A 17,591-nucleotide genomic window follows, 5' to 3' on the forward strand; every position below is an offset into this window, starting at 1 on the left:
AAAAGTGTGCTATTTCTTATCTCCCTAAGCACATGCTGCTGACCATTGCCAGGACCGGCTGGACCTCTGCTCTGACCRAGTACGTTAGTTCTTGCACGTTCTTATATAAACAAGCATTGAAAAACAAAGAGAAGAGACCAGATTCTGAATTCTTTTCAAGGTTGCAAATCTAGAACACCGTCAGTGTTTTCAAGAGAATAACTGAGGTATTATACATGTCGTGCAAACATGATGCAAATCCTTTCTAAAACCTTATGAAGTGCTTGCTTACAGCAGCAGTAGTATCTCAGACCCATCCCCTCCCTCTCCCTGCTCCCCGAGCTCACTGGTGACACTTTATGTAAGCAGTTCTGAAGTCAGATTGCTTACACGGCAATGGCTCAACCACGCAATCTTAAAGGATTTGGTCCTTAAGCCTGAGTTTTCCTGGATACATTCCTGCCTTTTCAAACTCAAACTAATTAGGATCTAAGGAAGAATTGTTTTTACATACTGCTTCCTCTGTATACTAAATTTGATTAGGAATACARTAATTTACCTGTTACCTAGGAAAATTATGGATAAGAAAATAGATCTTCTGACCATAACTACTCTCCTTGAAGATGGATTTTTTTTTTTTTAAGTCAGTGTTCAGGCCATCATCTGTTTCATCAGATGAAACAAAATACAACAAATATGTTTTCTTCAACATGGATTCCTGTTTTTCCTGAAATAGAAGCGGAGTCCTTCTTCTATGACTAAATCATATTCTAACATAACATTTCCCAAACACCCAGTTAGAGAGAACTAGAAAGCTCTTCTTTTCATCATATTAATGTCTTTCCTCTTTCATTTTAAAAGACTGCTGAAAAGTGCTAATGAGCCATTGCTTAGTCTAATCCATTTGTCACATTCTGTTCAAACACCAAGCACTGCACTCTCCAGCTCTCACCCTTCAAATTCTGAGCATCACAGCTGGAACTCATAAAAAGTATTTCAGCAGTATTTGTAGTATGAATAGTGGATATTTGAACTGCAGCCTAGCTAAAACTACAGGAAACTATTCTCTCCTTGGAATTTTCAAAGTAGACCTCTTCAAAGCGGTCTTTAAAGTGTCATTAAAGACACTTCATATACATGAAAATACTGCTCCTGCTTTCTATGAAGAGTGCTAACACTGCCTGCTCAAGCTACTCAGCTACTCCTACAGCTGCCTGCATTTTTCAATCATCTCTCATTAGTCTTATTATGTCAGCAGACCACTGCTAAGTTTATATTTAGTAACATAAACAGACTATGAAGCAGTAGCATCAAAAGATTTAAAGGACAGATTTCATGTCACATGCATAGCCAGCAATTTAGACCCATAGAGAGGTGAATCTGTAACTATAAATGGGCTAAAGAAAAACTGCAATGCCTTTGTGCAGAAAAAATATTCTGTATCTGTGATTAAGTGAAACAAAGTATTTGATTGGCAATAAAAACAAAACCAGGGATATTAGTGCCCATCTGACAGGAGCATATGTTACTGAAGCTCCTTTGCTGCGCCTAAACCTAGCATTTAGACAGACACTGTCACAGGCGTTACCACTTTTTTGCAACTCTGTCTGATTAGGCAGAGTTTATCCACCACACTTCAATCTGACTTGAGCAGTTTTAAGACTTGTCATCTCTAGCTAACCAGATGACACATTTTGACTCTGAAAAGAGTGGTATGAAATCAGCAATAAAAATGTACCTCTTTGGCAAAATCTAAGCCACAAAGACAATTTTCAGAAAATCATGTGAGGCAGGGGAACCAAGTAGCAATATTAGAAACTAATACTTATTTTCAACTTTAGTGATGACTCTCATATGAAGTATCATGCAATAACTTACAATTCAACATAAATATACAAAACAAGGATCTTCAAARTGTTGATTATAGAAGCAAAAATCCTTTCCAAACAAGTACACCACAAATCCTGAGGCTTTTTTCTTTTTGGAATATTTGAGTAGTGAACTAAAAAGGGTTAATAACTTCAAAATAGTGGAGAAAACACTCTAGATATGACTGGAATTTCCTACACACTAATTTTATGTGGTCTAAACCCACCAATTGGAACTGATTTACACTAAGATCCAAATAGGCCAAAAATATTGTCTTTTTTCCTAYTCATTTATTTTAATACAATGACAAACTAATGTTATATTTGATGATTGTTTCATGAAGAAAATCATGTTTTCAATTTCAAAAAGACTATTTTTATCATCAATGTGTTAGCTGGCTTTACCACCCCAAACTAGCAGCTAGTTCCATACAAATGGAGCTCAAAACTGCATATAGATTTCTGTAGAAGGCATATTTAATAATCAATTTAGGAAGCAAGGGCAGAATAAAAACATCTGACCTAGCAACACACTACCCTGAAACATCCCTCCGGATATCCTTTTCAAACACCACATTGCTCCTTAAGAACTGCTTTATTTTGAAGTAATTGCTACATTTTGTCACTACTAAAAAAATTTTTAAAAAGCCTCACATAAAAAGTCAGCTTGCTTAGGTGGTGTTTTAGTTATTCAATAATATTTTGCTAACAGAATCCAAACATTCAGTATGAATTTCATATACTATGTTGTGTTTGTGTTTTCTCTACAAGAAGTCTACTATTTCAATTTTGTCTTATATGCAGTTTGAAAAAGAAACCTGACATGGGCAAAATAACTGAACAGTACGTCAAACASAACAGCGTTATGAGCAGCGGTCACGGTGACCCTCCTGCTGCAAGTATTACACTGCTGAGATGCTAAGAATCCACAGTCATATTAACCACTGAGATAACTTTCCGTGAACTCATTACATAAACTTTTTTTCTAATCCCTCTTCTCTGTAAACACATTTGAAAAAAGAGAGCAAGCAGGAGAGATAATACTGCAGTGCACTTCACAATCTGCTTGAGGGAAGGAATACTTCTGCACGGCACCGTAAATTTTCAAGTCTCTTTACAAACATAAACTAGTTAGCTTCCAAAATATTCCTTTGAAGAGGACAGAGAAAAAGATTATTTACAGTTGTTTATTTTTATGACAAAAACATAGACAGTAGCTCTTGGATATGTCTCCTATAAATGCTGCTAGTGGAAAAATTCTGATAAAGGTGTAAGCATAGATGAAACTTTTTCAGAGTATTCTAACATTTTAAGCTTTTTCTTTCACAAGCTGTGCCTTCACTTTCACTTACGTTACACGGAAGTGAAAGACGGTAATTTAGTTTATCAAATCCCAACTTATTTCTCATGAAAAACAGAAACCTATCATTGCTCATCCTAATGTTGAAATCCAAGAGCAGCAAAGCCAGTGAGAGCTGCCTCAGAAATGTCCTCCCCAAGCTAACTCGGGAGGATTCTGGACGAAAGGAGCAATTTCTGAGCAGAGTGCCAGAACGGTAATGCTAAGGTTATATTCCATCCCTGAGATGCAATATCCCCCACCTGGGTTGCTGATTAATATGTCTTTGCTTTGCAATTTTCTGTAGAGGTCAACAGGCTTATTGGATGATACCCAAATCTTGTTACTGCTGTTTGGAAGCCACTATCATTCAGGGAGTGTTCATCATTCCTGGAGAAGCCTGCATCAGGGTGGAAGAAATAAAGGCAAAAGGAGGCAAGCTCACAAAGTCTCCATGCTAGTAGTCATTACAGTCTCTAATGCCCAGCTACGGAGGGGAATTTGGCTCCATTACTACAGAAACTACAGCACACAACTTCTTAAACCATTAATACATAACAGAAACCTCAAAAATGTAGAAACAAAATGCACCAGCAATGCTGATACAGATATAAATCCACAGGATTTATGGGACAGAGTAAAGTTTTCATCAGAAGCAGACAACTGAAAAGGCTGTGTTCATCAGCTGCTCCCTCGGCAAACACACGACTAGCTCCTGGTGATGGAACGGASTGGAGAGGAGCTGGAGCTTGTGCAGGAGCCTGGGAAGAAAGGCCGGCAGGGTGAGAGCACCCTCCCAGGTCCCTTGCTGTCGACATCCTTGCTCTGCTTCAGTGAGGCACCAGGCACTAATGAAAGCACACACTGTACGCTCCCTCCCTACCCCAATTCATTAACAACAGAAAAAACTAAAAACTGAAGCACCTGAGAACTCTATGGGAGTTGTTGCTCCGCTGAGGCTATAATATGCAGCAAAACATTGTCAATCTCAAGATTCACTTGGAACCAGGCCAGAGGAAAAGAGGAAAAGCCTTTTTTTTTCCCCTTCTGCATCTGCTGTGTTTGATCACATAGTATTTTGTGGCTGTCTTCTCCACAAACAGTAGAAATTCTGGGGAAAGTGGTATTTCTCTGGTGCTGACTGTGGTGCAGATGAGAACACTGACTCCAGCTCATTAGCTTTATTTCTCAACACGTACCACTGAGAGCGCCCTCTTTACAGCTACCACGTAACACAAGCATCTTACTCAAATCATCTTATTTCTTTAGTATACAGCTCCATTTTCCTCCTATGAACACTCTCCCAAAATACTCTGCAATGACCATGGATTTTGGCTTGACCCAAAACGAGACTGGCACAATAGACTTAACGCCTCAAATCTAAAGGGAAACAGTTCTAGTCATACTACAGCCAAAGAAAACGTATGGTCCAGGATGCAGTGCAAGATGCATACAGTATAATGCTGAAAAAACGGCATTAGCGCTTGTAGTTAAGTGCTGCAGTCAAACATAAAGATTTTTTTTCGTGCTCTACTAACTATGCATTATGAAAGACAGGCTATGCCCAGGATTCCTGCTAAGCGAGCCTCCCACGGCTCACGGCTCGGTCTGTGCTCCCTGGCTGACCTACGGAGCAGCTGCCAGCTGAGCTCCTGGACCACCCTGCCACCGCGTCCTGACCTGCCYGGGGCCCTGTCCCACACTGGTTCCTACGGCATCCGCACCGGGCTGGCTCCTTTCCCACGTGGCGAGGGCATGTGGCAGGGAAAGCACTGGCAGCACAGAAGAAACAACCTTCTCTTCTCCTCTGGTCTGCTGCTCAGCATCACAGCGCCCTGCAGAACAAGCGCCACGTGCAAAAGCACTGCTCCWCTCCTGCAGTCTGTGGTCTAAGGAACTGCACACACAGGGAGTTTAACTGTCACACTAACAAATACCTACTGAATGCTTTTAAAGGTKTAAAAGTCAGTTTAATTTGGTCCTCTATTTCAAGCACCTTTTCAACCCTTAAGCACTTAAAATTAAGTCTTTGCTCAGAGAACAGAAGGTCCCCRTTTTTATCAATAAAAACAAAATCTTGTTCTGTAGAACAAGATTCAAACATAAAATCCAATAAGTTTTCCACACATCTCATCTTTGTGAACGTTATTACCATTTTTACTGGAATTAGTTGTTACGTTTGGTAATATTTAAGCCATTAAATATGGTGGTTTTATTATAGGAAATGTTGAGCAACTTTGGTTTACTTATACAGTAATAAGAAAAAAAAAAAAGAGTGGAACAGTGCCTCTAAAACAGACACTTTCTGCTAACCTTAAAGAACAGATTTTTACAAAAATTTAAAACATAAATACAACTGATTGGTGTGATGTTCTGCTGCAACATACTAGCTTAAGAAAGGAATTAAATTCAGATTCTGAGAAAATAGGCCAGAAACCCATACAGAAAAATAATCTTTAACACTTCAGAATAAGATATGCAGTTTATTCCCTTTTATCCAAAGGAAGAAATATCACTTCATTCTAATATCATTTAATTTTCCTAATAGAAAAAATGAAATCACTGCTTTAGTATGCACACATGTTCTGAAGAAAACAGTTTTATGTCTTTAGGTAATACGTAGATTGAAATTTGTGGCAAATTAGATTTATGTTATTTGCAGAAAATACTGTATATTTTAATACAATTCATCTGGGGAAGAGGCCGATAAATCAAGTATACAAACTTTGAACTGCATAAGAAATATGATAGCAAATCAAGGTAGACAGAAATCCATGATGAACCTTTATCTAGGACTGTATAYGTAGTACTGGCTACCTATCCTAAATAATATTTGCCAAATTAGCAGTTCTAAAAGGGGAAACAGGGATGACTAAGGGGGCAGAAGAGCTCCTAAACAAAGATTTTGAAAAGACTATGATTATTTACCTTAGAAAACAGACTAATAGAAGGTATTACAAAATATATATATATATATATATATATATATATATATATATATATATATATAAAATACATTGAACAATCTAAAAAAAATACTGACTACAAAAATCTTTCCCTGGTCTTCTAATATAAGAACAGGGTAATTCTCCACGAAGTTAAAAGCTGGGAAAGACTGAGAAAGGAAACGTGTTTTTACAATGCAGGTAATTAAACTATGGAACTCACTGTTYACAGGAACTACTGAAGCAAACAAGTTTACAAAATTGAAGTAGTGGAACTCTAATTATAACTCTGGATGGTTATCATACCAGTATAAAAGTAATGACACAAATGTTTTATGTAATGATATTAAACCACATATTTCAAATCTCAAAAGATTCCCTTATTGGGATCAAGGTCCTCCTAGATGAGATACGTGAGGAAGACAGATTACCCTGCAATTGCTATTCTAGAGTTCTTCCTTCGACCCATGCAGCATTTTTCAGCGGTGAAGGCAGGATACTGAATCAAATGGACCGTGGACTTTCTGCAGGAGCAGCTACCGCCAACACTCCAGCRCCCGCGAATGCCAGTCAACTATCACTGAGTTCACAGAGACGGCTTCACACGCCTACGCACTGTTACTGCATCGCGAAAGTTTAACTCACTAATCTGTAAAATTATCTGAGATGCACGACAACGACATGACGAYTGATTTATAGAAGCAAATTCTACAGTTCTGGAAATTACTTCTACTAAAAAGGGAACTACAACAGTCTGCACAAAAGYACTATTTAATGAGTACCACCCACCATTTATTTTTTTATTTGGTAGAAAAAAAAATTAAGACATATTTCAACACAAATAGAATATCAAAGCGTACTTGAGAGGTAGCTATTTCTGTATCAAGTTTACTTTACTTTGAAAGTTTTTTCCAYCTGAAAAAGCATATAAAATATGATTATATTTTCCTCTAACTAGTTAGGCATACACCCATTTTGAAAACTGAAGAACTACAAAGGAAAGGTAAGCAACAAGTCATCTAGCTGCCTTATGACTTACCACTATTTGTGCCTACTTGTAAAAAATCAGAAGAGAAGACATTTCTACCAAGAATATGGAAATAAGTTTGCCAGTTATACTGAACATAGAAAGAAGTGAGATATTAGGGGAAAACAAGCATTTTACATGCACTGCTTCTTAGAAAAATGCAACATCACCAAAACATGACATTACATAATGCGCATATTGGTACGTGGACTCTAAAGACGGTATCTGTGACAATCACCCATAAAAATACTCAAACTGACATATAAATAATTTTAGTTGATAAACAAATGGAGTAGACCATCCACACTGCTGTATTAATAAACTTCAGGATATTTTCTTTGCATGGCACAAGACTATATTAAAGATCAAACAAACTTTCTTTCCTTAAGTGCTACCCTATTAGCACTTTGGCATTAGTAGAGAAAGGAAAGCTTAACCAACAGCAATAAATCATTGCTGTAGGTATTACTGCAGAATCTGCAACTGATCTGCTGCTCTGAGCCAGTCACCGTGCCTATCTTACGAGAGATACTGTCTGCGTAAAAAATTTCTAGTACAACAGCCTCTCAGCTCAGTCACTAGGTCTGCTAGAGCAAATACAGACAACTAATACTGAGAAACAAAATACACAGAATATTATAAAATGATTTTTTTAGATTTTTGAATCATAATGTAACTCCAATCTTAATCAAAAAATACTGCTGTGGATTTAGATTAAATCCATCCTTGTGAGGGGCCTAGTGAAAACCTTACATGCTACTTTGATCTTCAAAAATAGTCCACAAAGAAAAATCTCGTTGGAGTCAAGTCTAACTGATTTTGTATTTGTTTAAAGTGTTTTGTCAATAAATACCACAAACAGGAAGACGTATTAAGTCCGTATCTTTTGCGGACAGTGTCTGGAAGACACAGTAGAGCTATTTGCTCATACCTAACATTTCAAACATGTCACTGCTGAAATATTCTTAACCATGTTGTTATATAGTGACAAAATAAAGATTGCCCTCAATAATATGGGCTGATACCTCATTGAATAATACCTGTGGTCTTCTACTTTTCATTCTCAGCTTCAGTATTATCACTSTACTGTAGGATTATTGAAATTCATCATGACTAGCAGTAAGTACTACTCTTCTAAATTTGGAATTACATATTGTGCATAAGACAGCATGGTAATTACTGTGCCACTTTGACAACTCAGAACTCTGCCTGGCACAGCACAACTTCTGTATGTTCTGCATGTCTCTAAAATGTTTTTGAGCCAGCATTATGAATGCAATACTGCTTTAAAAAGAAAACAGTTTCAACAGRTACTAACATAAAAAGAATATAATATCCTTTTTGTAATGAATTACTGTCTCAATAAAGCTGAAAAGAACATAATTTTAAGTGTTATCACTACTGTTACAGTTTTCAAGAGGACCATGTAGATTCTTGAAACAAAGTATCAAGACCAAATCATTAGACAGTTTAATGAATCTAAGAGAATATAGATTGGCTTAGGCTGACACCATTTTCACTTCAGTTGCTGATAGGCAAAAYTCCTGCATGACCTTCCTGCTCTGAACAAGAGCATTTTTCATTATAGTCTCAGAGCCTTCTCCTTGATATTTTATATAAGATTGAAAAGTAACAGCACAACAGTACTACTACCATCTTCACTACTTCCCCCCCTTCTCCATTTCTTTCACTCCATCTTCCTGACTATACAACATCAATTTTTTTTATTAGGGCCTGATTTGAGCTGATGAGTACTCTCACCGTAACAACAACTTCAGATGCTTAAAAAACTAGTAATTTTGCATTTTATTTTACTTGGAAGTTCACTTGAAGTGTCAAAATTCTCTTACCTAATGTTTCCTTTTGTAGTTCCTGACACCTATTTTGTAGCTCATTCCCTTGCTGAAGTGAAGTTTGAAGCTGTTGTGTTTTCAAGTCAACTGTATCAGCCACCAAAGTCAGATGTTTCACCTTTTCTTGGAGGGACTCATTCTCTCTCTGGGATTTTGCTAATCTTTGATTCAGTTTGGATATTTCTGAGGAGARAAATCATATAGGTGATGGTCAAATTTACCTTCTTCACTAAAAAATATCTTACCTGATTTATGACCTCAGGACTTCTGCATTTTAGTCRGGGTATGGGCCATGGTAAGCCATTTACATCAGCAATACTTCTGCTCAGATTTGAGGGCCAAAAGAACTACCATGTGCAACACCTCTTGTATAACTTGTACTTAGYGAAACAGGTAGAATAAAATTTGTACTATTCATCAGCACTAAGTAATAATATGCATTTCCTTCAAGATCTCAAAACCAAACTAAAACATATGTATGTAAGCCAAATGAAATAACAATAGCTGACAAATATTTGAATCCAATATCTTAACAAGATATACAAACAATTGTTGACATACAAAAAAATTGTAAATCCCACTAAAATGAAATTTGAGAAGATTTCACAGTACTTCACTGGAGATATTAAGGGAACTAGCCCTGATGAGCAAACTTATAGTTCAAAATACCTTTGGGCATGTKTATTAATTTTGTTTTCCCTTGTCATTATTTGGCATGACTACTGTTGTTAAAGTAATCCAAGCGCATCTTCAAAACATAGAAGACAGGCTTTTTCAATCTATCATTCATTAGCTCTTCAGTTTAGAAGTACAGTATCTCCAAGGAAGCTTCCTGGRTAGTTTCTATTGCAAAGCAAATAAGCCAGTTATGGGTGGAGTGTAATGAACCTGCTCCTACGTTTTCACAGGTTTTCCCCGAGCTTAAGTTATCCTTAATGACTACATTTAACATTTTCAAAAGCAGTTCCAATTCATTTCTCCTCTTCTCTCCAATTACAGCCCCAGATGTTCAGYTGTCCAAAGAAGCTACACCACTTTGATTTTTATTAGTGATCACAATGTTCAAGTTAGATGAAGCCTAACTGAACTTTCAAATCATCTATTACATAATTTTTATATTCTGCCCACAGACAAATTTTAAATTATTTCTGTAGTACAAATATTTTCATTAACTACTAYCTTTCCCAACTACACCATATTTAAATAAATGTATATTAACTGTTATAAATACTGAAAGATTTGAAGTTCTTATACTTCTTTCCACTTGCCATTAATTAACCAAGAGTAAAGAATATCCACACACAAGGCTTTTTATAAGGCTTTTGCACACTAACCAAGGAAACAGGTCTATGTATAAAAAGCAGCACTTCATATACCACATTTTATTCTCCAACTCTGACACAGAAAATAAGTTTTAAAAATAACAGTGAATTACCTTACTGCAGAAATAATAAGGTAAAATGAATGAAAAGTTTACTACAAAATATAATGTTACCATATGTTACTAGGGAATAACTCATAGTATAGAGAATGAAAGTTTTAGAAAAGCACCAGCAGGCAAAAAGGAAAAAAAAAATAAAAGAAAAAAAAAAGTTGGGGGACCAAACAGTTTCAGCTAGAAAACTAGATTTAAGAAAATACATAATGTCCACAGTCTGGCACTACTCTCAATGAGATATGCTGAATGCAGTGAGAGATACATAGCACATATAATGGAGATCAGAATAACAATTGCTTAGAATTTGAGAGGGAATAATTTTCTTTGGCTAGATCTGCGCTTTCGTGTCTTCCATGAGATTTCATGGATCTAAAGGTCAAGGATAAAGCAAAAATTAATAACAAGTGAATTGTGACATTCTATAAATAAATGAACATCTGCAAAACAAATCTTACTGGAGTGAAACAATTGCATAAACAAAGCCCATGTTGTGCATACATCAATGATAAATAATTTTTATTTGGAGGATAAATGTTTAAAAGAATCTAAAAGCTCTATTTAAGAAGCATTAAAATGTTACAAATTTTTGAAAATGTCTGCAGAAATGCATCTATGTATTCTCTTTATTTATCTAGAACTAGGCAGAGAATAAGTACAGGAAGGGATGAATTCTTAGGGACATTAACGCTTTCTGTGCTCAGTCTAAGTAGGAGATGAAGTCATGCATGAAAATGCAAGATATTGACACTGACATTTAAATAAATTGTTGCAAAAACTGAATAGTAAAGGACTTTTCTTTTACACTGTCTTCATCAGGCAATAGTCCTCCCTTCAGGGTTCTCTGCTCCCTGGGCTCAGAACAACGTCAACACAGGAGCTGTTAGGATGGTCTGGACGGAACAGAGCCTGTAATTACACTTCCACATACTTTTCTCAGCAAAACTAATCTCTTAACTGAGGCACAGCAAAAATGGTATTCAAGGATAAATCAGAGTTTTAAAGTCCAACTGTCAGCTGGAGGACTGGATATGACCTTCCAGAACAAGAGAGCCAGTTGTTGCTTGCTCCCAGCTGCTCGTTTTCCTGCAGGCTGCCCTGGCGTGAGCAGGAAGCGGGCCGGGGGCCAAGCCAATTATTCTCACCCCYTGGGCTGCTCCATGCCACTTCCCATCGCCAAGGCCCCTCACACAAACACACGCTCATCCTTGGAACTACTTGCTCTTATTCAGGCCCATGAGGGGGGCAGATGGCCACATATAAGGTGCGGGTTTGCTCCTACGAGGTGGCCCGTGTATGCAAGGCAGCTTGACACGTATAGCAGCAGGTTGGCCAGGGAACACGCCTGCCTGCGTAACGGGAGGAGGACCGCACTGGAGGACCATCCCGCAGCTCCACCAAAGGCAGTGCGGTATCACAGCATGTGTATGAGCGTGCACGAAAAATCTGATAATGGGAGACAGGAGGCAAATTAAAACTTCGAGTCTTTGCATTACAATCATACCCACACACTTATCATAAGTATCTCTATTACAATATTTCAACCTGACTTGGCTAACTGAACATTGAGCCAAAACAATAATCCACTAGTAACTGGACAGAGTCCAACGCAGTTCACACAGTACCATTAAGAGCAGAAAACAACAGTATTCCACTACTTTTGATCAGGACAAATTAATATCAGAATTTTAGAAGTGATGATTTTACCTTCTAATTTACTATAGTATACTGAACTACCAAAAGGTATTCCATCTTGCCCAAGGTATTGCAAGATGATAATTTACCTGTCAAAGCTTCTTTGCTAACAGCTTTTATTTGTTGAAAAATTTCTTCTTTCAGGGCAGCCCAGTTTTCTAGATTACGAGACACAACCTCTTTAATACTGTCTAGTTCACTTCTAATAAAAGGAAATAACGACAGCGCCTTGCTTAGAGTTGAGCAATGGTGATCCAATGTATTTCTGGAAAAGACAGAGAAAAATAAAACCAGACATACATTTGTAAAAGCAAATAAAGATATATAACTATCTTTTAATTATTTTGAACCTGATGATAACTACCCCTCTGTTATATTTTATAGTACATTCAGTTACAATAATTCAGTATATGGAATATGTTTGAGTATATTTATACTCAAATTCTCTCTTTTAAATGTTGATGTAAAACCTACATGTACAAATAAAACTGTACAAACAACTGTATAATTATTTTTTATTGTTTGAAAAATGATGGCAATACAGTTTAAATGTCTGTATATCCAGGCTTATGCTGAATCCTTACAGACAATACATGTAAAAAATACTATATTGCCGCTGCATTACAAGTGCTTCTTTCTTACTTTTTTAGCATTAATTAATATTTTCTAATTAATCATTAGCATATTAGCATTAATTAATATTTTCAAAGTTATGAAGAACTTATCCTGTTGCTAATAACATCAGTAATCAGTAATGATATTTGCCAGTTACATTTTCTAACAGTACAGCATCTTACTATATTCTAGAAAACAAAGAAAAAATAAAATTATTCTGAACATTCTTCTCATGCACAGTATTCTTTCTGCCTAGGTCTGCTCTGACTGCACACTTTCACAGGAGGCATAACTTCTCCAATTCTATGTGAAGAAAAGCGCTCTTACCTGAGCACTTGTGACTGCTTATATGCAGCTTCCTTTTCTTCTCGGAAATATCGCAAATCTTCTTTCACATTTTTTAATTCATCTTGTTTGTTTTTTAGTTCCATTGTTAGGTTTTTTATTCTATATATGTAAATAAAATAAGCAGAAAAGTATTATTTACACTATTAACCAGTCTCTAATTTTGCTTCAACTTTAAATAAAAAACTTACTAAAAATATTTTTAAAGGTGATGATTGCCTATTTTTCAACCTGAATTAACAGACCTTCAAATGAAGAGTCTTCAGCACACTGTATGAGACACTTTGTAGTAAATCTTTCAAAATAACATTCATAATATAATTTGGAAAATAATATGGAAGTGTATGTGCAGTATTAGCTCATGTGATATGCAAATATCTTTTGTTCATTTACAGTTGTAACACAGAACTACTCACTTGCTTAAATTATATTCACTTTCTTACCAAAATGTTTTAATCTAATATTTTTAAACCTCAAGGGCATGAAAGAACAAGTTTAATGAAAAAAATACAGCCGATTTTTATACATTTCCATTCTGAAATTAATAGTTATTAAAATATTTTTTGAAAAATTACAACATTCCAACATATGGAAGAATCAAAGCCAAAATCAGTTTCTATCATTCATCCTCCCAAAACATTTGCTGTTGTGCAAACCTCAGTGTAAAGTTCCACTTGGATCTTGATCTTAGGGGCTGCAGTACCTAAAAAGCTGCATAGGTTCCATATAAAATTGTAAACACGTGTCTTTAAAGAGCAACAGAGAGCTGAAGGGGAAGCTTTTTCAAGACACTCAACAAGGAAAACTAAATATTTGGTTACAGTCCCCACAGGTTTCCCCTCTTTCACTCAGTATGTTCATCTGTTTCTTAAATCCGGTCATAGGCCAAAAAAAAAAAAAAAAGTGTCATAAATCCAAATTAGTCATTTTCCTTTTCTCATACACTCAGTTTCAAATTCTAGTTCTTGAGCACTGGAACTATACTTTTGCATTGCTGATTTAAAGAAAAGCATTCAACATAAATAAATAAATAAATAAAAAGCACCAAACCCAGAGTTTTATGTATTATTTTTGCTCCCATTGCTTGAGCTGAAAGGAAAAATTTTACAAAAAATGTTTCCAGCAGTCATCACTTTTATAAGCTCAGTGAAAATGACAAATTAAACTGGTCAAAACTGTTAATAAAATTATTTTCCTATCTCTTTCTTAAGGAAGACTTAAGGAAATAGTAGTTCCAAACTAGACCTAGGTTTTCATGTTCCCAGTTTGACTAATGATATGACAGAGAAAATATGCATTTCTTTTTCTGTACTTCCGCCCTTCCTTTCAGCAAAAACAAAATCACAGACCAAGCAAACAACAAACCCCACAACAACAGATTTGGGGCCCTGGAAATAGTTAAACACAAGATGGAGGTGGCAGGTCACCACCCGGTTGCCCTGACTACTTGGCAAACGACCGGAGGGTATCGGGCTCCCGCGGAGCCCCAGCGTCGCTCCCCGACGTCCCGCTGCGTGCCCGAAACGCATCCTCCGGGAGGCAAGGCTCGACGGAGGCGCTTTCAGCRCGCTCTGCAAGCGGTCGCCTGGAACAGGCTGGAAAGGCTTCTCATGCTTCCTCCCCGCAGGAAAGGAGCGTGCTCCACGGAAAGAGCTTGGAACAGCAGATTCTTTAAATTGCAGCACGGGTGAAAAGGATCGTGAATCAATCTGGGAGTAGGAAGGGAGAGAAGGAAAGCAGTGCGTGGTTATTAGGACTCACGACTCCACCATGCATCCTCCCTCCTATTAAAAACACAAATTAACATTTGTCACACCTGTGCTCCAGCTAGGCCTGTTTCAGTGAGATTGCAACACCATAGAAGTAGAGTATCTGTGGTAGCTTAAAAGTGAACAGAAACAGATGATAGGTGCTTACGGTTACATATGAGAGCAGAGTATTCAAAATAGGACGTCTAGTAAGTGTAAGGAGGGAAGAAACCCCCTGGCAGCCCTGAGCACCGGCAGCCTCGTCCTTCAGCTACCAGCTCCCGCAGCTCAGCCGGCCGCTGGCCTCCGCGGGGCGCAGGGCAGGCCGGGCAGGGGGCCTTCCCGGGCTCTCGCAGCCTTACTCCACCAACGCAGAGGCGGACGGAGCGCGCGGGAGCCGGCGCGGCTCGCTCCCGCAGCAGCCGAGCGCCCGCGCTCCGGGGCGGCCCGCGGAGACGCCTGCCACGGACGGCTGCTCGCCACCTGCACAGACACCTGCCAACACCGCCACGGGGCTGCTTCGGAAGCATCGTATTTCCAAGTGTTAAAAAAAAAAAAAAAACCCTTAACGACTGTTAAAGGCAGTATAAGCTTGATGTCTGTTAAAGATGGTATTCACTTACAGGCATGTATAAGTTTCAACAAACTTAGCTGCAGACGAATGACTAGCTGAACAACCTTAGCGTGCCCTTCTCATTTTAACGGCTTTAAGTTTCCTTCAAGCGTGTGAAAAACGTCATTTGACGGTAACACCAAGCTCACACCAAGAAAGCACTTCCAGTGGCTGGCATTAAGCACGAAGCCGGACGACGCGCGCCCCGGCCGGCGGAGGAACGGCAAAGCCTCGCCGGCGCGCGGCGCCCTGCCAGCCGGGCTCCCTGGGCCCGGCCCGACGCCCCCGAGCACTGCCAGAACGAACCCTTAGGTGACACCTGGTACTGCGTAAAAACGTGCCTCTGTAATAACTATGTCACAAGAGGAACCTCCCGCATCAGGGACAGAGGCGGCATCAGGGCTTAAATAGATAACTACAAAGAAATAAAAGGCTATAACAATTTTTCTAGTAAAACATAAAAGAAAATGATGACAAAACATTTTGTTTAGAGATTTTCCATGATGCTTTAGTGCACCTCAGTATCCTGAAAGCTTTCAGAAAAAAATAATTATTTTACACATACTTAAATRTTAAACAATACATTCAAAAGCTTTTATCATTTTCTATTTCTTTAAAATGATTACCCTACCTCAAGAATTCAAGATCGCTGAACAAGAAAATCGTAATAAGGGTCAGAAAACAAAGAAAACTGACTTTGCTAAAGAGTGCAAAGCAGTGTCTCACACAGCTCTGGCAGATTTAAGGTTTGCTGGAAATGCTTTCCCAGGAGTTCACAAACATTCATCACATTTTCCTACACAGCAGGGGTCAACTGTACTAAGATATAATGCAGTTATTTTTATCATCAGTGCAAATATGATTACCTCTGCTAAAGTTCATCTTCCTGGCTCTTTCCTTCTATTTACACTATGCAGCAAACACTTTCTCTCTCTATGAATAATAGTACTTTCAATAAGTTCTCCCAAAGTAAAAAGCAACATCAAAAAAAAAAGCTATACTTTTTTTTTAATTCAACAATATATTAGCTTGCATGCGCCAGATCAATATGTCCTACAGAGTAAGAAAGTACTCACTCATATGTCAAGTTTGTTTCTTCTATCCATGAAAGCAAAACTACATGGATCTGTACTTTTAAAAACTAGTCCCTTCCTAAGCTTTAAACGCCTCCTGTTAGTACAACACAAATGATTTTGTTTTACTGACTCATTGTCATCAGCAAATAAACAATATTTGAATCCGCAAATATCATACAAAACTAGAGGGTGGTAGAGGTATGACATTAGAGTTTGCTTCAAATTTAAAAAGCAAAAGAAAAGGATAATAATTTACAGTAAAAAAAGCCCTAATATTAATGTGCATTAATTAATGTTATCAGGTGGATCATCCATAATGCATTTGCAGTAAAATGCAAAATTTAAAAATATTGCTCATAAAGAAACTTGAATTTGCAGAGTTCTGTCAAAACCAAAACTGATCATCTAGTAGTTAAAAAGTAAGTTGCTTGGGCTTAATTGTGATTACTGAAAAAATGACAGAACTGATTAAACAAGAAAAAAGAAGAAGAAATGTCGGGGTACCTTGGTAAGAAAACTTATCCATAGATGCCTATGCAATTCATTTTGAGGGACAGAAGTTAGACAGTTAAATCTTTTTGACTGCACTGGAGAGCAGAATCAGATTGGTACCTCTGACTAATAGAGAAACAGCTAACATCTTAAGAATCATGCAAACTCAAATCTTCTGTAGATAATATACAGTGTTAACTATACCCCAAGGAACAAAATGCAGTGATTGTCAAACAATAACAAATCAAAACTTTTGGATCCATGGAAAACTGGATGTTAATTTTCTATTCTTATTCATTCCAGAATGGGATTTGAAGTATTTGAAGATCTTTTGGTTTGAAAGAGGAACTTGCAAGTAAGTACAGACACATTTGCTTTCTCTTGCCACTCCACAGATTTGATATAATGCAGTTATCACAGAACTGCATATGCATAAGACAAAAGGAGATTATCAATATCTTCTGGTCATTCACACATAAAAGAACAGGTGGACAAGTCAAGACAGTTGTACTCCATCCACAGTCTATTCTGCTCCTTTTTATGATGATGACATTTTATTCT

At 37.5% G+C, this 17,591-nt stretch overlaps 1 protein-coding gene across 4 annotated transcripts in view; it reads right to left on the reverse strand.

Moving 5' to 3' along the window:
* The window catches only part of LEKR1 (leucine, glutamate and lysine rich 1), a 90,351-nt gene that overhangs the window by 55,788 nt on the left and 16,972 nt on the right, over window positions 1–17,591 (reverse strand). For all 4 annotated transcript variants that reach the window (XR_014895751.1, XR_014895750.1, XR_014895752.1 and 1 more), the window contains exons 3-5: window positions 13,084–13,203; window positions 12,231–12,406; window positions 9,009–9,194 (exon numbers count right to left, since the gene is read on the reverse strand). Coding sequence is in view for 1 of the 4 variants with exons in the window: in XM_085304065.1 (XP_085160191.1) it covers window positions 9,009–9,194; window positions 12,231–12,406; window positions 13,084–13,203 (482 nt within the window). In the remaining 3 variants the exon portion in view is untranslated. The remainder of the gene's footprint in view (window positions 1–9,008; window positions 9,195–12,230; window positions 12,407–13,083; window positions 13,204–17,591) is intronic.

The sequence above is a fragment of the Rhea americana genome, unplaced genomic scaffold, assembly GCF_003343005.1.
Source record: "Rhea americana isolate MKP2758 unplaced genomic scaffold, rheAme1 scaffold_202, whole genome shotgun sequence".
Taxonomy (NCBI): domain Eukaryota; kingdom Metazoa; phylum Chordata; class Aves; order Rheiformes; family Rheidae; genus Rhea; species Rhea americana.